The sequence below is a fragment of the Aspergillus japonicus genome (assembly GCF_003184785.1).
Source record: "Aspergillus japonicus CBS 114.51 unplaced genomic scaffold BO86scaffold_33, whole genome shotgun sequence".
Classification (NCBI taxonomy): Eukaryota; Fungi; Ascomycota; class Eurotiomycetes; order Eurotiales; family Aspergillaceae; genus Aspergillus; species Aspergillus japonicus.
The window spans coordinates 1-20,967 of record NW_020291670.1 but is presented as its reverse complement, the minus strand read 5'-3'; the positions used below and the strand labels follow the sequence as shown (position 1 = coordinate 20,967).

Sequence of the window (20,967 nt, the reverse complement as noted above, 5' to 3'; positions counted from 1 at the left end):
AATCCTGGAATTTTCGATGATGGGATGTTTTTTTTCTTTTTTTTTTCGATTATGGGGGTTTTCTTTTTCGATAAAAGGTTCTGGTGTGGATGGGTCGTGGGGTGTATGATGGGTGGTGGAATTGATTTATGGAATGGTATGTTGGATGAGGGAATGCATGGGACATTTACTGATGCGGTGATACTCGAAGAAACTGGAACTGTAAAATACGTCTGCTCATAGGAGATTTCTACAGAATCTGAAATGAAAAAAAACTAAATCTCTTTGATATCTTTCGCTCACTGAGGACCTTCCTGTAAAGTAGGCCTGCAGGTAATGCTATTGATACATTACAACACAAGTTCTAAACACTAGTATACATGGACTGAAGAGTACTGTACATGACGAGGCAGACACCGAAGCTTAGTACAGAGTACCGCACTCCCAGTTCTCGGCCTTGTCGACATCGCCCTGGCCCTTGTACTTGGCCAGGCTGGGCCACGGGCAGATGGGGCGCTGCTTGTCGACGCCGTCGGCAACCACATCGTTCTTGTACTTGGTGGGGATCAAGTATTCGGGGGCGTTGTCGTTCTCCACCCAGTCCACCATGGCGAGGATAAGGTCATGCTTGCTGTCGTTGAAGCCGGGCACACCGAAGATGGTGCCAGACAGGGAGCCAGCCTGGCTGTCTCCGTTCATGTAGTAGGGGGCGTCTTGGTCAGTGGGGGTGCCGGTGCAGTGCTCCATGCCGGGCACGAAGAAGAGACGGTAGAAGTCATCAATGGGAATGCCCTGGGGCCGGAGGGCCTCCTGGTAATGGTTGTAGAGGTACAGGGAGGACTTGGAAGCGATCGACGGGTCGGAGTAGCCGTGGTATTGAAGGAGCTTGCCACCCTTCTTGTAGAAAGGAGAAATGTCGAAGTCGTCGGCGGTGGCATTACCCGGGTTCAGCTTTTCGGAGAGGGCGATGAGGTCGGGGTTCCAGTCTTCCCAGGTCCAGTCGCCGCCGATCTGGAGCATGTACTGGATGTAGGTAACGAAGTCGTCGTCCAGAGTAGGGGCGCCAACCTCGGTACCCAGCGTGTATCCAGGGAAGATGAAGGTGTCGTTGGCTTCGACCCAGGGGTTGAACAGCTTGTTGACGGTGGTGAGCTGGGCGGGCGTCACACAGGTGTCATTGGAGGAGGTGGCATTGCACATCACCGGGACAGGATCGAAGACACAGCCGAAGGGGTTCTGGAGGATGCTGTCCTTCAGCCCGTCCTGAGGGTCACACTGCTTCAGCATCTCAGCCTGCACCGCCTCCATCTGTGCATCGGTGACGTGGTAGTCGGCCGTCTCGGGAAGATTCCAGATGGCAGTGAGCACGTTCCACAGCTGTTGGTGGTTGGTCCACCAGGCTGGCGCTCCTGCAATGACACCATCGAAGTCATCGGGGAACATCTGGACCTCCTTCATACCCTGCTTGCCACCGGCGGAGCATCCGCGGTAGTAGCTGTAGGAGATGTTGTGACCGTAGTATCCCTCCGTCACTTTCTTTCCGTTGACAACCGCGTCGTGAAGGGCACGGTAGCCCCAGTTGGTAAGAGCAGCTTCATTGTGGTACCCGAAGCTGCCGTTGTTGCCTTCGTGGCCGGTATCGGTGGAGATACTGGCGAAGCCATACCAGGCGGTGTTCATAATGGAAGACCAACCAACCGATCCCGAGAATTCACCATTACCAACGGCCATGAACCGACCGTTCCAGTCATCAGGGAGCACGATACCGACGCTGTGCTGAGTGTTGTTGGGCAAGGTGATGTTGGCCTGGGCAACACAGCTATCGACAGAGACCTCGTAGGGGTTGTTTCCCGTGGGAAGAGAAGTCAACCCATAGTTGAGCTCGATGGGAGGAGTGAAGTTTGCTCCTTTGGCGTAATGATCCGCATAATAAACAGTAGAGTTTTTGGGCAAGAACGGGGCAATGCTCTCGACACTGCAGTTCCTTTTGGCCGCTGCCAGCGTGGCCACGGTAAGGAGAGGAGCAGCCGACTTCATTGCTGCAATGAATCCGAGTGAAGAACGAAGGAATGTATGGATAATTAGAATGGAATGTGAGTGTTCATGCTGGTAGGACCAGGAAGATGGCACACTTTATACCTGAGATGAAGCCGCATGGCTCCCTAAGGAAGGATAAACCAAATAAAGTGTGCTTCTGGAATAGATCCACATCACGACGACGCATTAGTCCATGTCAATGTTGCACACACTCGAAGAGGACCCATCATGGTGTATCAACATTCAACAACCTTATGTTAGTGCTTTATCCACCACATTGTCTGACGGCCGGGCCGGGCTTCTCGAAGCTGATCTGCAAAAAGTCGCTGGGAAGAGGAAAGTCTCCGCAGCAGCAAAACGGGAGCCAGGAACCGTTCCATCTTATCTGGTTCGCCAAGGGACATCATTGGAGCTGGAGGTAAGCTTAATTACCATTCTGCTTGGTTTGGATGCCCCACCTCCGCTTCTGCGCGACTGGAAACAGGGAGTGGGTAAGATGACGACGACTTTCCATCGTAGGGCACTGCTGTTTCTTCAACATGAAACACGGGTGGCCTTATCAAGCATCTTTTAGTTTTGTTAGTCACCGAGTAGTGCTAAAGAATAGCTTAAGTCTGCTCCGATGTCCGATAGGTGTTATGTATGTGTATATCTCTCCGAGTTCTAAATCATACTCACAGAAACGGACTTATCTCCGTTTGTTTGTTTATGGCCGGAATTGTCTTCTGTATAGTAGTGTGCCGTCATATCCTTGAATGAAAAAGCCGCGTAACCAGCACAGGAAGGCAGGCAAGAAACGGGGTTGGCATGATACAGGGGAATTGTCTTGCGAGAATATTGATGGCTGGCACTCGCCAATCTATATTTGTTGCAGGAGGTTTTAGTATCAAAGTGTGGGTTTAGCGACGGCGAACCAGATCATTGATAAATTAGTGGAAGCATCTTGCCGTAATCGATCATGCTGTATCATTGTTGATCAAGAGACCTTGTATTTGAATAGAAACACACTATAAGGTCTACACTTTCAACATCCGCATAGAGTTGTAGCGAAGTAGATATCTTGAAGAAGCACTGCAGGGAAAGAGACACTAGTCTAACTACTAGTGAACTTGGTGGGCATCCAGACAAACCTGTCAAACACGGACCTCACTAAATCCGGCTACCGAGCCCCGTACACGTGACTGTCGAGCGGGTTGAACTTCTAAAGACCCCCCCGTTGTTTCCGGCTTACGACAACCCTTGACCTGTTATCAAGTCAACAAGGCACAACAGTCTGTCCTCCCACAGACCAGCCTCTCGTCAACGATTCAGCTACGGAGGAGTCGAGACGGGGTATTTAGATGTTGATTCTGTCTTTTGCAATTCCCCAAGTGCTCTATGGGATCTCTGGAGTCGATCTCCGCCATGTTCATCCGCTCCTTGACAGTCAACCTGCCTGAGCTGGAACCCAATGTTCTTCCGCATCCCGACCGCCCACTTGCCCACTGTCATGGCCGACCACATCTCGACCCTCTGCCGATTCAAGATTCTTTGTGATCTCTACGACCAGCTTAGTATAGCAAACATTCACTCTAAACTTGTGTGCGCTATAGACTTCCTGCGCGTTGCCAACCAACGGTGTGAAAGACTGGAAAGTGTCGATCCCTTAAGTTGAGGGACTGGGTTGTTCCGATGTCACCCCATCCTAGCATGGGTGTCTAGGTACGTATTGCCTTGGATTTCAGATAGGCCCAGCCATCCCAAGGCTGGACGAATATCTGCCTACCGTCCGATTCCTGGATTCTACGTGTGATTTCGGTAGATTTCAGTCATTTGTTTCCCGCCCTGAGCTGATGCTCGCTTCATGCGAAGCTCAGTCTCACATATGGCACATTGGTGAATCTTCGAGTAATTATCGGGGAGCTTGTCCTTTGATCTATCATAGCCGTGCCCTTTTGCTCGAAGATGGCTCGGACTCTTCCAAGCTGGGATCGCGCTATGTCTATTCGCCGCTGAACGGTTGTATACGCCCCCGGGACAATCAACCGACCAAGTATAACAGCGGATGATTGAGACGGCCAAAAATCTTCGTTAACTCAAACCGTGGTGGTGATACCGGACTGCTCCCCTCACGTTCACCAATTGCTGCCTTGCTAAGTCGAACTGGTTGATCTAGCGACTGAGTGTTGCAGGAACTCGACCCTGTGCAGTGCTGCAATGGCTCATCTCGGTCGGATTGCTTACTCTATTGCTCCACATCATTTGCGTTTGGGTATATACGGTTCTTGTAGATAGGTTCTCTTTTTTCTGACACCGAGAGAATGTGCTTCGCACAACAGGTGACGCGTGGAAAAGCTAGAAAGAAGCGACGAGCTCGGGTGAAGAGGCGGGGAAAGACATAAGGGATTGGCAGCAGAACGACCGACAATGAGCCGCAGCTCAAACTGAAGTCACAGGAGAAGGATCGAATCAGCGACCCAAGGCCAGCTCTATATGCATCACGACAAGTGCAAAAGAAAAAACAAGTCTTGATTGCATAATCGCATCAAGCACAGCACCCAGGCAAGATCGCCATGGAAGAAGTCGGGGGCTCTGCCAGGCTGCCTTGGAGCGCTTCCCATTCGGCGGCAATCCGACTTAGGGGCTATTCGACATCGCAAGTCGGTTCCAGTCCCGGTGCGAGGTACTGGAGATCAAGTTTTGACTGCTCCGGGAGCAATTCTCTGCTTGCCCGCTCATCATGTGGTGGGTGAAGTGCCCTTCTTCTCGTGAGAGCGACTCACTATCGTAGTAAGAGCCACGCAGCAATGCTGGGACTGGCGGAACATGGGATTCTGGCTCGCCCAAGAAAGTCACCCGCTTTGACTCGGTCGACTGACTGACTGACTCTTCACTATTAAAGAAGAGAAGTCCAGTTATTAGCCAGTCGTTTGCAAGTCATTTGCCAGTCAACTTCCCGCCGATAAGTAGAACTCCATCCATCCAACACCACACTCCATCAACGGGTGGTGTTCTTCGTATTGGTAGCCCGCCTTAGAGAGGAATTCCACACACCACCCCCCTCTTCTTATTCTTTCGCTGTGAATTCACTCTATTCAAGCGGATAGCATACAAAACAGGAACGGAAAGGTACGTCTATCCCTTCCCTTCCCTTCCCTTTTTCTGCCTTGATGAAACCCTCTCTATTGCTTTCTTCACTATTGAAAGTATTGTTTCCTCGGCTATTAACTTTTCTTCTCTTTTCCTTGACAGTTCGCTTTTTGCTTTTCATCTGATCCCCAACAACCACCGCCATCGAGTCTATCGATCTCCCCCCGGAAAAACCAGTCTTCCGCACCACCCAATCCCCGACACTGAAGGAATCCTTTCTGAGAACCGCGGCCGGCACGCACGCCCACCCACACCCCCCCAAACCCAACCCAAACCTGAATCGCCTAGACAAGATACAGTACACTAACTAGGCTCCACCGGACTTTCTCTCGCGCTGACATCTACATGCGAACCGTCTCTTTCTCTAGCGGGTCGGTCGTCTTGATCCCTGCCGCCTCTTTCCCTTCTCCTCTGCTTGGAACTAGATGCAGCTGAAGCAGCTTACATGGCTGGGTCCCGCAGGAGTCCGGTGTTGAGAGACGAGTGGAAAGCCTCCAACGATACTGGAGATCAGAGAGATCGGGAACGGAATCACCGTCCTCGAGGTTCCTATCGTGATCGGGGTAGGGATAAATTTCGCGATCGGGAGCCTCGCCGCCGCCCTAAGGAGGGCAGACCTGATTATTCGCTACGGTCGCCGCCTCCGCGTTCCCATCTTCCTTACGACCACGATTCACGTCCGCACCGCGAGTTTTCACCTCCTATCTCTCGCCGTGGCTCATCCGGTCTTCCGCCCCCTGACGCTTACCCTAGCCAAAAGTCAGATCGTCATCGCTCACCCAACCCTGCGAATCGTCCTGACTCGCAGGCGCACCGGTCGGTAGATACGGATAGACCTGTCGGCAAAGACCTTCGACGAAACGACTCTCCATCTGCACCACCACCCTCGAAACGTAAGAGAACACGGAGCCCGTCTCCCGGTGGGTTTCATTCACACTCCAACCGGCCAGGACATCGTCGACCTTCCTTCAACCCCAACGACGAGCCGGACCGGGGATATCTACCGAACAGGCGAGGCCGTTTTTCAGGACGCAGTAGAGGTGGCCGGAGGCCTTCTCCCGGGTCACGACGAGGAAGGGAACGCCGTAAAGCCGGGGGAGGCCGCCCTGTGTCCCCACACTCGAGGCGCTCGAGGTCGCCAGTCCGCGGAGGAAAGCCATACTCACATCCTCCTCGACGCCCACATAGCCCGTCCTTCGAAGACGAGCACCAGGACGGACGCCGCTACCGCTCAGCATCCCGCCAATCTGCTCAATCTGTGGCTTCGAGATACTCCGGAGACTCACGTCGGAACTCAATAGGTGAGCCCATGATGGCTTCGACGAGACCGACTCGACCTTCGGGAGGCGATTCGCACAAATCTTCCTCTCCTCGCCGAGAGCCGTCAATTTTTGATGTTCATACCGCCGGGGGGTCGTCTAAGGGAGATGCCACGCACAATTCAACTCGGGGAAGACGTGTGTCTGATGCTTCTAATGGCCAGCATTCGAGAAATATCCGGCCATCAGCAGGTGATTCCCATGGTTCAAGATCATCATATCATGCGGCGTCTCCCAAACCCCATGCCGAGTCCATATCTCCTTACTCGAAGGACCGGAGCGAGTGGACCGGACAACAGTCATCATACCAGAATCCACATGGGTAAGTCGATCTTTGAATCGTATCCTCTACAATGCAAATCTAACCCCGGTATCTACCCAGCCGCTCTCCACCGCAACGACAAGATAATCACTCCACGGCAGATTCGCAGAATCAGTACCAGCAACCCCACCATTCTTCACACAGTCGTGGTCTATCACCATCCTCAGGCCCAACTTTTCGCGATGAGAACTTGATATATCGGGGTAATCATCAAACCAACATGAGTGGGTCTTCTCCTCGGGAAAGAGGTAATTTCAACAAGTCCCACTGGAATACACCGAGTTCGCGGGGTCAAGGGGCCCCGTCAAACCCTAACGAACCGTATGGGCCGTCGCATAGTCCCTCACCCCCACCAGCAGGTGATCGGGCAAGGTCAGGTGCCAACGACGATGGTGATCAATATGGACGTTCACGACAGGAATCACGAGCAGATATCGAGAGGTTCAGAGCAGATCCTGACCATGGTGATGGTGATTCTCAAAGAGATCCGCCCCCTGGTATGCAACCATCTGCTGCTTTTGCTACTCCAAATAAGGGAGGCAAAATAAGTTTCGCCTTCAAGGCCAAAACTGCTCCTGCCCCAGCCCCCAAGCCGGTTCCCGACCTAGCTCAGAGAATGCTAGCTCGAGAGCCACCTCAGCGTGCCGCCGAGCCACCTTCACGCAATAGGATGCCGGTTGGCCCACCGCCGAAGTTCAAATCCGAACCTCGCTTTGATCGCCGCGACCGCGACCGCGACCGCGAGCGCGAACGTGACCGGCGTGAGCGAGAGCGTGACCGTGCACGAAATGACAGAAGGGACTTCCGGGATTCCCGCAGTTACCGCGACACGCGAGAACCTCGTGGGCCCCGAGAGCCCCGAAGTATGCGTGAGGGTAGACGGGACGACCGCCGATTCGACTCTCCTCGCACGGAAAGACCCCGAGGAGATCGGAGACAGGATTTCCGTCCTGATCGTCGTCCCGAGCGCTCTCCGGAGCCGAGAAAGCAAATCAAGATTATGACCCGCATAAAACCACGCCCCGTTCTTTCTGAGGAATTCGCAAACTCGGATTCTGTATACTACCGAAAACCCGGCAATGAATCGGTCATTGGTGCAGGCACTTACGGCAAGGTTTTCAAGGCGATTCATGTCTATACCCAGCGTAAAGTTGCGCTCAAAAAGATCAGAATGGAGGGTGAGAAGGATGGCTTCCCTGTGACTGCCGTGCGGGAAATCAAGCTGCTTCAACATCTTCGCAACCACAACGTCGTCAGCTTATTAGAAGTCATGGTGGAGAGAAATGAGTGTTTCATGGTGTTTGAGTACCTCTCGCACGACTTGACTGGTTTAATCAACCACCCGACCTTCACTCTAACTGAAGCCCACAAGAAAGACCTGGCAAAGCAGATGTTTGAAGGCTTAGATTATCTCCACCACCGAGGCGTCATGCATCGTGATATCAAGGCTGCCAACATTTTGATCAGCAACAGAGGGCAGCTGAAGTATGCCGATTTCGGTCTAGCACGGTTCTTCTCCAAAAGTCGCCAGCTAGATTATACAAACCGTGTCATCACCATTTGGTACCGACCACCGGAGCTTCTACTTGGCGAGACTCGGTACGGTCCAGCTGTTGATGTCTGGAGTGCGGCTTGCGTATATGTTGAAATGTTCACGAAGAAGGCTGTTTTCCCGGGTGAAGGAGGAGAGATAAGTCAACTCGACAAGCTATACAACTGCCTTGGCACCCCGAACCGCGCCGAATGGCCCGATTTGATTGAGATGCCTTGGTTCGAGCTAATGCGCCCCACGGAGCGGAAGAAGAGGATTTTCGAGGAGGTCTACGGTGAAGTCCTCTCGCCAGCAGCTCTCGATCTTATATCTCAGGTCTTCCAATATGATCCTGCAAAACGACCAACCACTGGTCAGATATTGGCGCACCCATACTTCACCTCGGAGGAGCCACTGCCTCAGCAAGCTATCGAGTAAGTCTTCGTGCCTTGGCTTCATTGAATATTGAAACCTAACTGATAGTCTCTAGGCTCGAGAACATTGAGGGTGATTGGCACGAGTTTGAGTCTAAGGCCCTCCGCAGAGAGAAGGACAAAGAACGCCGTGCAGAGTACCAGAGGGATAAAGAGAAGCGCAAGGTGGCTCCTCTGGCACCTCAAAGTGACAGGGACGCCAAGCGCATCAAGGCTGGCTCCGAACGTCAGTCAGACTCCGCACAGCCTGCCGAGTACTAGGTTGCTGCATCTAGTTAACGATTTGTTGGGTTCGGGTAGCTACGAAGTACTTTGACCCTTTGCTGATGACATGATTTCGATATTCTTGTACTTATGAATGTCCTTCAAACTTCCAGGCCTACTCACGATTCAGAGGTTGGGCCAGTTGACTCGTCCAGTAATCACAAGGTAGCATTATAATTTTTCTTATCATCCTTGTGCGACACGATTGGAACACACTGCGTGCATGCATTTGTTATCGATTTTTCCAGGGGAGTAGGGGGAGAGGTTCTAGTTTTGTGTCTGTTCAGTCATCTCCGGTTGCTGCTCGATTCCCCCTGCGAATTGCATTGTTTCATTTATAGAGAATATTCAAACAAGTATCTCAAATCCGATGGCAGAGTCCTGCTCATATTGATTTATAGATCAAAACGTTCGTAGATTGACTGTTGTAGAGTGCCAAGCATCAAACAGTCGGCTCCTATGTTTTAAAGGGTCACTATGATCGGGGCTTGTCAGTAACCAAGCGACCGCATGACGTTGCAAGCATCAACCATCGCCCAGGACGTATAATTACGACAATCAGAAATGCCTTTTCACCTCACACTCTACCAGCGCATAGCCATGCGAGGCCATTTCGCGCGGTTGAGCACCTCGGATTACCAGAGTATGTGATATAAGAGCTTCATCATGGTAGAGCACCCCTAAGGTCTGAGCAGAAGGAAAGTGACTGACGCACCGGATCCTCGAAAAACTACGATGCTCTTGCATTATAGAGCGGAGTGGACTACGAGTACTACCGAATCCACCACAATCCCAGTCTTGGACGTGAAGAAAATAAAGAGAATGTCCCGTCAATCAGGTCATCACCGCATCATGGAGCTCTGAGAAGAGCCCTCGTGATGATGGTTTTAGATGCGGGGTCTTGATGCTCGTTCTCGACACACTCATCGGAGTCGCCAGTGCAGTAGATGAATTCGACAGAATCAAACAATTGTGCAACCAGCGATGATTTGAGTTGGTGGTCTTGGGTTTGTTATGGAAAAGAAAAAAGAAAGTGAAGAGAACGGGAAGAAGTCGAGGATTTTATATGGACGGAGAGTAGGGACGGAGCTGGAAAAACCACGGAGGCGGAAAAGCGGCGGGGCAGAGAGTTGATTGGTTAGGAGGGAGAGGGAGAAGCTTGACGGCAGAAAACTGACTTGGGTTCCACTGGCAGTCGTTGTTCTCTTCCGTTCTGGTTCTTCACAGGTTTGGTTCACTCTCTTTCTGCCTTTGCTCGCTCTCGCTCTCTCTTTTCTCTCTTCCTCTCCAGCAGGTTTAATTCCCAATTCCGCATTTCTTCCACTCCACTTCCACTTCCAACTTCCACCACTACCACCACCACCACCACTTCCACTTCCACTTCCACTTCCCCTTCCACTTCCACTTCTCCGATCTTCCCACACTATTCCTCCCACCCCTCGCCTCCGATCTTCCTTCTCCCCCATACAACAGACTAAATCCTACAGATCACATCCCTAACCCCCCCGCATTCTCCCATTCGTCACGTTCACGATCACGATCACGATTATTCTTCCTTGACTTCTCTTCCTCTTCTCTCTTTTGGACCGAAGTTCTTCCCCTCTTGCCGCTCCGTTCGCCCCAGTTTGAACCTAATTGAACCTAATTTCTAAACCCTGCCTACACCCTTCTCCGTCGATATTGGCCTCATTGACCGATCCTCCTCTTCGTGTTCTCGGGTTTCTATTCTTCTGTACTATTTCGTCACTCCCGCCCGATCCTGTCTGCCTCCGCCGGTGACCGCTCGTTTTTTTTCTGAGCTGTCTCAGTAGCTAGTACATCCATGGATAACGCAAACCTCTGGACCCGCAGATCTAAGTATGTCCCGACTTCGCGCTTGGTGATATACCTCGGCCGCTTGGCGAGGTCGAGAGAAATTGGATCGGAACTAACTCAATGTTCTCATGCAGCGCTTCCAAGTTGTCTCTGTCGATGACAGGGTCGGACGGCGCTAGAGTTGAACTTCCCCGCGCCTCGAAACGGTTTGGCCCAGATAGCTCCCACGGTGGTCGATCCAACCCTTTCAACGCCCTGTCGCCTCTATCTGGCGGCGTCTCTTCCCCTTCGACAAACGCATCCTCCGCATTCGGCCTGGGCTCTGGTGCCTTCGCGTCATTCGGAGCCCCCAAGACTCCCGGAGCTTCCGACGTCAAGACTCCTGGGTTCGAGAAACGGGAAAACCCTGTCGACCAGGAACTGGCGGCGGAAAGCGCCAAAGCCAAGGCCGCATTCGCGATTAAAGAACATCCGCTCAAGTCCACATGGGTCATTTGGTACCGCCCGCCGACACCTAAGTATTCCGATTACGAAAAGTCCACCGTCCCCCTCGCAGCGATATCCTCGGTGGAGAGCTTCTGGTCGGTCTACTCGCACCTCAAGAGACCGTCGCTCCTTCCTACTGTCTCCGATTACCACATCTTTAAGAAGGGCATCCGTCCTGTCTGGGAGGACGATGCTAACAAGAAGGGTGGCAAGTGGGTGGTCCGGTTGAAGAAAGGCGTGGCGGACCGGTATTGGGAGGATCTGCTTCTGGCTATGGTTGGAGATCAGTTTGCGGAAGCGGGCGACGAGGTTTGCGGAGCTGTCTTGAGCGTGCGCAGTGGGGAGGATGTACTGAATGTGTGGACTCGGATCGATGGGGGACGGAACATCAAGATTCGGTATGTTCATTTCGCAATCCCCAAGATTCTTTGACTAACGCGATCGACTGCAGCGAAACCATTAAGCGTCTACTCAACTTCCCCACCGACACCAACATCGTCTGGAAGAGTCACGACGACAGCATCGCTCAACGCTCGGCGATCGATCAGGCTCGCCAGGATAAGGCCGCTGGTAGCACCGGGCACCACCATCACCACCACCACAATAACCACAACAACACCCAACAACAACACCACCATCAGCAGCAGCACCAGCAGCACCAGCAGCTGGGGGGAGATCGACGACGAGCCCCGACGACGGCTAGCGAGGAGTCTGACTACAAGGGCAAGGCGGCTTTGTCTTGATCGCCATGCTTTATTCTTCTCTCTCTTTTCTCTTTTCTCTCTTTTCAGCCAGCCTGGGTCATATGGGTCCTGTATAGTAAAAAAAGGAAACCTTTTTTTTCTTTCCACGCAAAACTCATTGGGACGAATTGGGATCGGGGGCATTTGGGGCGAACATTGCGTCTGATCTGATTTTCTATCTTACCTTTTTACTGTCCGGAGGGTGTTCGTGTCGCATTGTTTCTCTTCTATTCTCACTAGTTTCGAATGTCATGCGAGATGCTACGCTATGCTATGCCATCTGATGTTATGATCTGGGATTGGGGTTTGTGGGCTGTGGGCTGTGGTATATGGTTATTCAAATGTGATGGGATGAAGATATGCGTTAGTAACTACTGGTATTACTGATGATTTGAGTCTCCCGCACGAATAGATTGAAGTATTCATACCAGACTTAGGCCCTGCAGGCTATGACGCTGTGAGATCAACATTTTGGGGAATCCCTGCACTACACCCTGCTTGCTCCTCTGCAGCGTCGGCCAACTCCTCATCGCGGAGAATTTCCTCGGCGCTCCTCTCGAGCCAGAGCCATAACGAATTAAGAAGATACAGACCGGTCTATTGAAACCCCAATTTATCATATATCCTACGCCTTAACTACTTCTCGCTACTGGCTCAGTTCACGGAGCGGATCACAGTCCAGTAATTCCGGTCAAGATCTGCGATAAGATAGATCTCCCTGTTAAAAAAAAAAACTATGGATGCATGCATCCGAGCGGTTTAGGGTTAGTGGCAGAGGGGGAAGGGAGACCGAGTAAGTACTAAGTACGTGGATGTGAGCTGTCAGATCGAAGAAATGGTGGGGTTGTTAGTTCTCATACTATTCTTGGGGAATTTTGAATGACTGAATTATTATTATAGCCTTAAAGGTCAGACCATGAAACTCAGGGCTGATGCATTCTTTGTATAGATAGATAGAAAGTCATTTGGAGCTCAGGTTAGCGCAGTGAAGATGCATTCAACTAAGTTATTAGTGCACGACAGGATGACCGGGTTGGTGTTAATAGTGCCAGATTGCCAGTGGCTCCGTGCCCCGTGGTGCAGTAATGCAGTGCTGCATCCTTCCGGCGGGAGTTGATAGTAGGGCAGATAAAGCGAGAGAAAGCTGGTTAATTAAGGAACAAAAGAAAGGAAAACGGAAAAAAAGACAAAAGAAAAAAAGAAAAAAAAGAAAAGAAAAGAAAAGGTGCCCCAGTTTCGCAGTTCCACAAAGCGGTCGGTGGGCAGAAACTCTCCCCCCCCACCGCCTTTCCTTCCCCCATTATGATGCGCTTCTTGTCAGTCAATTCAAACTCCCCTCTTCGTCCTGCTGCAGCAGCAGTTTAAGACAGAGTTATGAAAGCTCTTTGTAACCGCTCGGTCGCGCAATGACCATCGCTGGGAAGGTGTCCTGCTACTTGAGATCTCTTTTTAAATTAATCCCCCGCCGCCTGGCCCACTGACAGCCGAACCTCATATCCGGTGCTGTTCTTTTCGATCTGCCTCCAATCTGCCTTCCGCTATCCGATGCGACTTTCCGCTCCAATTGACGGACTCAGACGTCCGTTGCATCATTGTGATTTTTTTCTGCGGGGTTTGAGTATTGAGAAGGCCTCGGCCGTGCGTTTTGAATTTATAGCAACCAAAGACCCGTTTTTTTTTCTCTTCTCCGCGGAGGATGGTTCGTTCGTAAGTACAAGCAGCAGCCCACATATTCTCGGTATATCCGCACATGCGGAACAACTGGCTAATGCCGCAAGATACATCCAGACCCGATGACAAGCCCATTCGTCCCCAACACAACAATCAAGCAACCTTACCAGACGAAATAAGACTCTTCCCCGGCAACTCACGGTACGCGCAGGCTTGATGGTCAATGTGTGGATTGGTATAGGGCTTATACATGCTTGCGATCTAGATCAGATGATCCCAATGGAGTCCCCATAATCCCCGGACAAACTATGACGAAGAGAAAAAAGATAGGGGTGAGTTCTTTCCTCCTTGACGGTATGGGTCGCATCGTTGATTTCACCCTGCTGATTTTGGTGTTCCCTCGGACGTGAAGGGTTCCCCTTTCAAGATCGTGGATCGGATATCAGGGAATGCCCGACAAAGTGGACCAGTCCGTGCCAGCAAGAAGGAAGCCCGTCCCCACGATGCTCATCCATATGAAAGGCCGACCAAACGACCCCGTCATCGCGCCGGTCCGGAGCCGTCACGGTCTGGAAGCATTCTCAGCCTCGTCGACAAGGAGACCGATGCCCACCCCGCGCTGGACACATCTCCCACTACCACACACCCGTCACGTATGTCTCCCACCTCGAGCCAACGATCAGCCAAGTTGAGGAAGACGCGGAATAACTTATTTACCCTGGAAGAATTTCGCGGCGTCGAGAAGAGCGTCAAACCCCCGCAGCAGCACAGAAAGGGGAATGCTAAGCACGGCAAGAAACATCCCGCCCCGACTCGGCCCGACGATGCACGCGAGGAACGCTTTACGGAGGATGCCGCGGCAGAGAGGCGTCGTCGAGCTTCCTCGGATGATGGCGGCGTCTCCATTCACGGCTCGAAGCGTGCGCCCAAGCATGAGGTGTTCCGGGGTGTGGAGGTTTCATCATCGCAGAATCGCAATCCTGGTAAAGGTGCACTGGCTCGTTCACCCAGTCGAAACGGCCTGGCTTCGCCTACGAGGTCAAGAGGCCAATATGAGTCACAGGGCAGTGACGACGAGTTGCAAGTCACGGTCGAGGTGCGCCGGAGTAAGAAAGTTACGGGAAAGGGCGAGAATGAAGTACAGGTAGCCCTGGGGAAAGAGCACCGACAATCGTCACCGGCCGATATCCAACACACCGTCTTTACTCCTTCCAAAACTAAGCGCGGATTGAAGGGGAAGAAGCAGAAACGCACTACTAATAAAACAGCCTCCAACTCAAAGTCCTTTGGGGTTGTCTATGCCCGCTTTGGGCCTATTGAGCAGCATGCTGATCAAACAAAGGGTGTTGAGCTTCTCTTAGACCTGGAGCGAGGGGCCATCTTGTTGCATAACCACAATGACCCGGCAGAATGCTTTGAGCTACCTTTGAGTAAAGTCACCAAGGCTACAGGGGGGCTTCCTCCGAGTGGCAAGATCAGGCTCTCATTGTCTAAGATGGAAGGGCTCGATCAGAAGCTAGACCTAGAGCTATCTTCAGCCGAAGAGAAAGAACGATTCTCTGACGGCCTAAGGGGTTGGAACATCGAGCCGTTGCTGCAGAAAGAGTATGTATATTGTCATCCCCCCGGTTGGGTTTCACGCACAATACTAACTGCATTAAGGGAGTGGATGGAGAAGCTTTTTCGCACTCACGACAAAGAACTAAAACAACACCCTAATGGACTCAAAAGACCGCTGCCTGCAGGTCCGCCGAAAAGTACTGAGAAGCCCGCGTCGCCGGTCAAAAGAATGCGACTCTCAGACTCCCTGCAAGACGAAAGAGGAAACCCCACAGTCACCGCCCCGCGGGAACTTCCCGGCCCCTCCAATTCTGCAGCCAAGTCCTCCCCGTCTTCACCGGACGTCAGTCCTCGTGCATCCAAGCTATCCTCCGCCTTGAGTGTGCAGATCCCCGTAACGACCCATACTTCCCCTACACTTTCAACGTCAAATCGCCAGACTAGAGCCATGTTACGTCACCTTCCATCGACCACTATCCTGAGGTGAGCCTTACTTCGTCCCTGTTTTTTCAGGCACGCGGTCCACTGACTAGCTGTAGTGATGACGAGGACGAAGCGGACCAGTCAACCCAGTCGCAGTCTGATGGGCCTGTGAAAAAGTGGCATAAGTATGTGATCTTCTGCTGTCGCCACGAGGTGATTCTGACTCCTCATTAGACCCCTTGTTTACCCACGATTCGGGAAGAAAAAGGCCGAGGTCAACATGCAAGACCGTGACCGCCTCCGCAAAAATGATGAGTTCCTGAACGACAATCTCATCGAGTTCTACATCCGCTTTCTGCAGGAACACCTCAGTCGAACGAACGAAGAGGTGGCCAAGAGAGTATATTTCTTCAATTCGTTTTTCTACGACACTCTCATGAATGTGCCCCGGGGGAAGAAAGGCATCAACTACGACGGCGTGCAGAAATGGACCAGGAATGTCGACATCTTCAACCACGATTTCGTCGTCGTGCCCATCAACGAACATGCACATTGGTATGTTGCCATCATATGCAATTTACCGAAACTGCAGGACCTTGCCGAGCCGCAGGTTTTCGATGAGCCATTGTCCAGCCAGGTGCCGTCGTCAGCTCGGCTAGACAGTCAGGTTCAGGAGATACCGGAAACCCCTCCGCCTGAGGTTCCTCACGCTGAAGGAGGGACATCGACAGCTCCCGATGCAGAGCCTGCGAAGGAAGAACAGACTCGCCATTCGTTGGCATCGATGAGCTTAGCCGATGAGCCTTCCAAGGATGCTTCCAAGGAGGAGACGCCGGCGGAGGAGTGGCCCGACCGCGAGGAGGTTTCGTCTATTCCTATGCCAGCCTTCCCCCAAGCGCAGACGGAGCAGCCATCGTCGCAGACAGCTTGTTCACAGGACGCCGTTAAGACCTCGGATTCTGCCAAGGCACCGCGAAAACAGGCGACGAAGCGGACGAGCAAATTCGACGTCACCCAGCCTACCATCATCACCTTCGACTCGCTAGGCATTACCCGCAGTCCTACCTCCCGGATCCTGCGCGAGTACCTGTACGAGGAGGCGAAGTCCAAGAAAGGCGTCGAGATCAACGCGAAGTCCATTCGAGGTATCACGGCTCAGAAGATTCCGCTGCAGCCCAACTATTCCGACTGTGGGTTGTATCTCATGGCGTACTTGGAGAAATTCGTGCAGGACCCGGACACGTTCATCCGGAAGATACTCCAGAAGGAGGACGGCGAGTGGCCACCGCTCAAGTCGGGACATCTCCGCAAACGACTGCGCAAGTTTCTTGATGCGTTGTATGATGAACAGGAGCAGATGAGCAAACAGGAAAGTAGTGCCAAGGAGACCATGGCGGATCGCACGCCGATCTGTTATCTGTTGGGGTCGCCTTGGGCATCGCCGGAAGCGCAGCGTGATATGAAGACGGAGTCGCCTGTGAAAGAAACTGGAAAACAGCCTATGAAGTCACCGTCCCGAGCGCCTGAGCAACAGCCAGATCCAGAGTCACCGACGAAAGCTCGTGTGGCTCCGGCCTCCTCAAAGGAGAATGCTCAGGGTAGCGAACATAAGGATGAGGCGGCTGGAGTGAAGGGTCACGAAGAGCAGGAGGCGGTCGACGAAGTTCGTCTGGTGACATCTACGAAGGACGAGGCGGGGCCGTCTGACCCGCACCCGGCTCATCAAGAGGTCATCGAGGTGCCGGACAGTCAAGAGCCGGCCGCATCCTTGAAGGCCAAGTCGGAGACCGCGAGGCCGTTGACCCCGGTTCCGTCGCCGGCCAAGGTTAGGTCGCCGGTCAGCAAGACCTATACACCGCTCCATCTGTCTGCCGCGGCCACGGAGTCTGATAGCAGGAAGTCTAACAAGGACGGCGGGGGCGTGCCAGACACGGTTGTTGAGACCCAGGTGCCCGGGACACCTTCGAAGTCGTTGCTTGTCAAAGACAGTCCGTCTAAGAAACGATGAACTGCATGTCAAAGACAGTCCATCCAACAAACGATGAAGAGTGCGGTTGCTGATAGCATCGGATCTTTGAGGACTGCATGTTGCCGATTAGCATATATCTGGAATTTCCTTTTGTTGTTTTGATCTTGCATTTCGATCTCACTGGCGTTTCGGGACATTGTGGGGATACATTTAGCAGTAGCATAGATACCAGATACCAAGCTTGCTTGCATTTGTGTGCGATGTGGGGTGGGGGTTTGGGGGGTAGAGGCTTTGTTTGCGTGTTTGGAGTGTATATGACTTATGATGATTATGGTTCGAACATGAAGACGCCGACCTAGATCGACTTCTCTATCTTGTCTAAAGTCTAGTCTGATGCAAGGTAGTCACCAATCGCGCTCATCGGCCTCGACCCACCAAGCCATCTTATCCCGCTTGAAGGCCTCGAAATCCCACTCGGCCTCCTCCAACCGCTCCCTCCCGGCCGTCCAAACGTACGTCAGCGTCTCGACCTCTTTTTGGGTCTCTGCCCCGTCAGGGCCCGAGGCAGCCGTCTCCAGTCCCCCCCGCACGCCCTCCTCCTCCTCCCCTCCCTTTACCTCCCCCTCCCCCATAACTTGAACCCTAACCTTGACTTTCGTATACTCCTCCCCCTCAAACAAATCCAATCGATACACATCCCCCTCGGTCAACCCGGTCACCAACGTCCCCCGCACGGCGGCTGAGTTTGCTTCTGCTGCTGCTGCTGCTTTAGCCCCGGTCCTGGGGAGTGACTCTGCCAAATCTTCCTTGCTGCCAGCTCCCTCCCCACCTTCCTCTGGGTCAGTCCCCGAAGAAACCCGAGGGGTAGTGGTAGGGACAGACACCGCCACGATCCCGGGATAATCGGCGTGCCGCACCCGGTGCCGCCGGTAGTGGTGGAGGACGGCGGGCTGGATGGTCAGGTATGCTTTTTGCCAGGGTTCGGGGTCGGGGCGGCCGTGGATGACGCGGTGCAGGATTTGGGGGGACATTAGGGTTCCTTTTTTTTTTTTCCTTTGCTTAGCTCTCAGTTGGGGGGTCTTGGGTTGTGAGGGGGGGACGGACCGTAGAAGAAGAGGGTGTTGTCGCCCATTTTTGGGTTGGTGTGGTGGTGGTGGTTGTAGTATTGTATTGGTGGTACTTTATGTTGTGTTGTATTGGTAGTTATTGGTGGTAGAGGTGGTGGTGGTAGTGTAGCTGATAGGTATGGTGTACTGTTTAGGATCGGGTGTTACCAGGAAGTTGAAAAGAAGGGGGGTCCGGGGGTTCTCCCCGGGGACGGGATATCTAGTTCTTAGGATTGAGGGTGGTGAGACGTTGAGCGAGAGGTGAAATGGGGGGAAGATGGAACGGAAGGAGGGGTTGATTGACTACTGGTAGCTACTCCGTAGGGCTCTAACTATACAGATAACTAGTTAACCTAGGCTCAACTGGAACAGGCTTATCGATACGATAAGGATCAGCCACGAGTCTAATCTCCGCACTAAACCCCATTCAGATCCGGTCCCTGCTCAGTGCTCACCAGCCACACTCTCCCGTGGAGAAAAGGCCCAGGTGGCTTCATCATCATCATCATCATCATTTCGGAGTACTGTCAACAACATTTGTGATCTACTCTGCCACGCCCACTGCAATCCCATTCGGATTGTTTTCCTCTCCCTTCTAGGGACCTGTTCCTCCATCTTCCTATCTCACATGCTCGCCCTGAGATAATGCACTCCACCCTCAACCGCGCCCAAGCCGTCTTCGGCTTCTTCACCACCGTCGCGCTCGTCGTCGCCGGGCTGGCCGCGCTGTCTGTGCTGCTGTATCCGACGGACGGGGTCACGTCGCAGGTCCAGCTGCGGGATGTCAAGGTGTATGTCGCCCAGCCCAAACCCGAGGCTAGAGCTAGCCAGCTCTTACGCCTTCTACATCCGCGGACAGCGAAGCTAACTTCTGTCTCGCAGAATAAAAGGGCGCCCGCATTACTACTCGACGCGGAAGGAAGAGTACGCGCAGCTGCGCTTTGATCTGGATGCTGGTGCGTGTTCCCCCCCCCCCCCCCCCCTTTCTTTCTACTTCAGTCTGCCAGTCGTGGCTAGCGGTGGGTAACGAACTAATTTTGACGACGCCCCGGCAGATCTCACCCCCCTCTTCAACTGGAACACCAAACAACTCTTCGTCTACGTCTACGCCGCCTACCCGTCCGACCCGACCAACGCCTCCTCGTCCGCCGTCTCCCACGCCGTCGTCTGGGACACCATCCTCTCCGCCCCGGAGTCGGCGTACTCGTTTGCCGCGCTGAAGGAGCGCTTCTTCCCTCCTGCGTCGGCCGCCAAGCGCAAAAGTGGCGGTAAAAGCACGGCCGGCCGCAAGGCGCCGGCGAGCAGCAAGAAGACGGCCGGAAAAGCAGCGAAGGGCACAGCGGCGGCGCCGGGCATCCTGCGGCTGCGCGACCAGAAGGCCAAGTACCAGATCGGGGATGTTTCGGGCAGAATGGCCGAGCGCGAGAACGTCACGCTGGCCGTCGGATGGAATGTGCAGCCGTGGGTCGGCGCGCTGTGGTGGAGTCCCGGGTCGGGCAGTGTGCCCCGGACGATGGGGGGTGTTGGGGCTAGTCCTGCGTTTGATTTGCCGGCGTTGAGGAAGGTGGGTGCTGCTGCTGCTGCGCAGCAGCAGCAGCAGGGGAAGAAGGTTGTTTAGGGGTGGGGTGTTTGGGGTGGGGTTGTGGGTTTACGGTAATTCAGTTCAATATAAAGGATTCATTAATCATATTAACCCTGAACTTTGAATCATGGATCAACGCAACGGGTGATAATAAGTAAGTATAAGGACAAGCGCTAATCAATCTCAGTCCATTCCTTAGGCTCAATCGGTCGTGAGGGTGATTCACCCAAAGAATAAAAACAAAAAACATCATGCATGATTCATACTCCCCATCTACATCCACAACCAGCAGACCAGACCAGACCAGGCTACACTACCCTCCCCGCAATCCAAGCAAACTAAATAGTCCCATACCCTGCCTGCTGCTGCTGCTGCTGCTGGGAGTGATGATGATGATGCGCCGCCCCCCGCTGAATCCGCTCCGAATACACCCCCGGCGCGCGGCGGGGCGCCACCGCATCGGAGTTCCGGTAGTAGACGTACTCCAGGTAGAAGGCGTGGATGTGGCCGGGGAGGTAGCTGTTTGGGGTCTTAGCTTCCGTTCTTGTTGATCTTGTCCAGGTGGGTCTTATCGCTCTTGTCCAGATGGGGGGGGGG

At 53.1% G+C, this 20,967-nt stretch overlaps 6 protein-coding genes across 6 annotated transcripts; 4 read left to right on the top strand and 2 right to left on the bottom strand.

The window, feature by feature from the left end:
• Nucleotides 1-402: 402 nt before the first annotated feature.
• Nucleotides 403-2,411, bottom strand: BO86DRAFT_364496 (tannase and feruloyl esterase; the record flags this gene model as incomplete). The annotated part of the gene is made up of 1 exon (XM_025670010.1): nucleotides 403-2,411. The coding sequence occupies exon 1, from the start codon at nucleotides 2,014-2,016 to the stop codon at nucleotides 403-405; it is 1,614 nt and encodes a 537-aa protein (XP_025526463.1). The 5' UTR covers nucleotides 2,017-2,411.
• A 2,697-nt stretch (nucleotides 2,412-5,108) lies between these two features.
• On the top strand, nucleotides 5,109-9,293 carry BO86DRAFT_123730 (putative protein kinase). The gene is made up of 4 exons (XM_025666039.1): nucleotides 5,109-5,124; nucleotides 5,248-6,786; nucleotides 6,847-8,751; nucleotides 8,808-9,293. The coding sequence occupies exons 2-4, from the start codon at nucleotides 5,591-5,593 to the stop codon at nucleotides 9,010-9,012; spliced, it is 3,306 nt and encodes a 1,101-aa protein (XP_025526462.1). The 5' UTR covers nucleotides 5,109-5,124; nucleotides 5,248-5,590; the 3' UTR covers nucleotides 9,013-9,293.
• Nucleotides 9,294-10,837: 1,544 nt separating this feature from the next.
• BO86DRAFT_380265 (eukaryotic translation initiation factor 4E) lies at nucleotides 10,838-12,059 on the top strand (the record flags this gene model as incomplete). The annotated part of the gene is made up of 3 exons (XM_025670713.1): nucleotides 10,838-10,872; nucleotides 10,965-11,714; nucleotides 11,768-12,059. The coding sequence occupies 3 exons, from the start codon at nucleotides 10,838-10,840 to the stop codon at nucleotides 12,057-12,059; spliced, it is 1,077 nt and encodes a 358-aa protein (XP_025526461.1).
• A 1,355-nt stretch (nucleotides 12,060-13,414) lies between these two features.
• BO86DRAFT_410710 (cysteine proteinase) lies at nucleotides 13,415-18,030 on the top strand. Its single transcript, XM_025674524.1, has 7 exons — nucleotides 13,415-13,766; nucleotides 13,848-13,931; nucleotides 13,996-14,062; nucleotides 14,143-15,335; nucleotides 15,393-15,773; nucleotides 15,830-15,898; nucleotides 15,948-18,030. The coding sequence occupies exons 1-7, from the start codon at nucleotides 13,756-13,758 to the stop codon at nucleotides 17,719-17,721; spliced, it is 3,579 nt and encodes a 1,192-aa protein (XP_025526460.1). The 5' UTR covers nucleotides 13,415-13,755; the 3' UTR covers nucleotides 17,722-18,030.
• Nucleotides 18,031-18,086: 56 nt separating this feature from the next.
• On the bottom strand, nucleotides 18,087-19,026 carry BO86DRAFT_457030 (gamma-glutamylcyclotransferase family protein; the record flags this gene model as incomplete). The annotated part of the gene is made up of 2 exons (XM_025677200.1): nucleotides 18,787-19,026; nucleotides 18,087-18,721 (listed from the first exon to the last, which is right to left on the bottom strand). The coding sequence occupies exons 1-2, from the start codon at nucleotides 18,812-18,814 to the stop codon at nucleotides 18,087-18,089; spliced, it is 663 nt and encodes a 220-aa protein (XP_025526459.1). The 5' UTR covers nucleotides 18,815-19,026.
• A 250-nt stretch (nucleotides 19,027-19,276) lies between these two features.
• BO86DRAFT_410708 (signal peptidase complex subunit SPC3) lies at nucleotides 19,277-20,413 on the top strand. The gene is made up of 3 exons (XM_025674523.1): nucleotides 19,277-19,579; nucleotides 19,671-19,744; nucleotides 19,844-20,413. Exons 1-3 carry the CDS (start codon nucleotides 19,434-19,436, stop codon nucleotides 20,404-20,406), a joined length of 783 nt encoding a protein of 260 aa, XP_025526458.1. The 5' UTR covers nucleotides 19,277-19,433; the 3' UTR covers nucleotides 20,407-20,413.
• The last annotated feature ends 554 nt before the right edge of the window (nucleotides 20,414-20,967 follow it).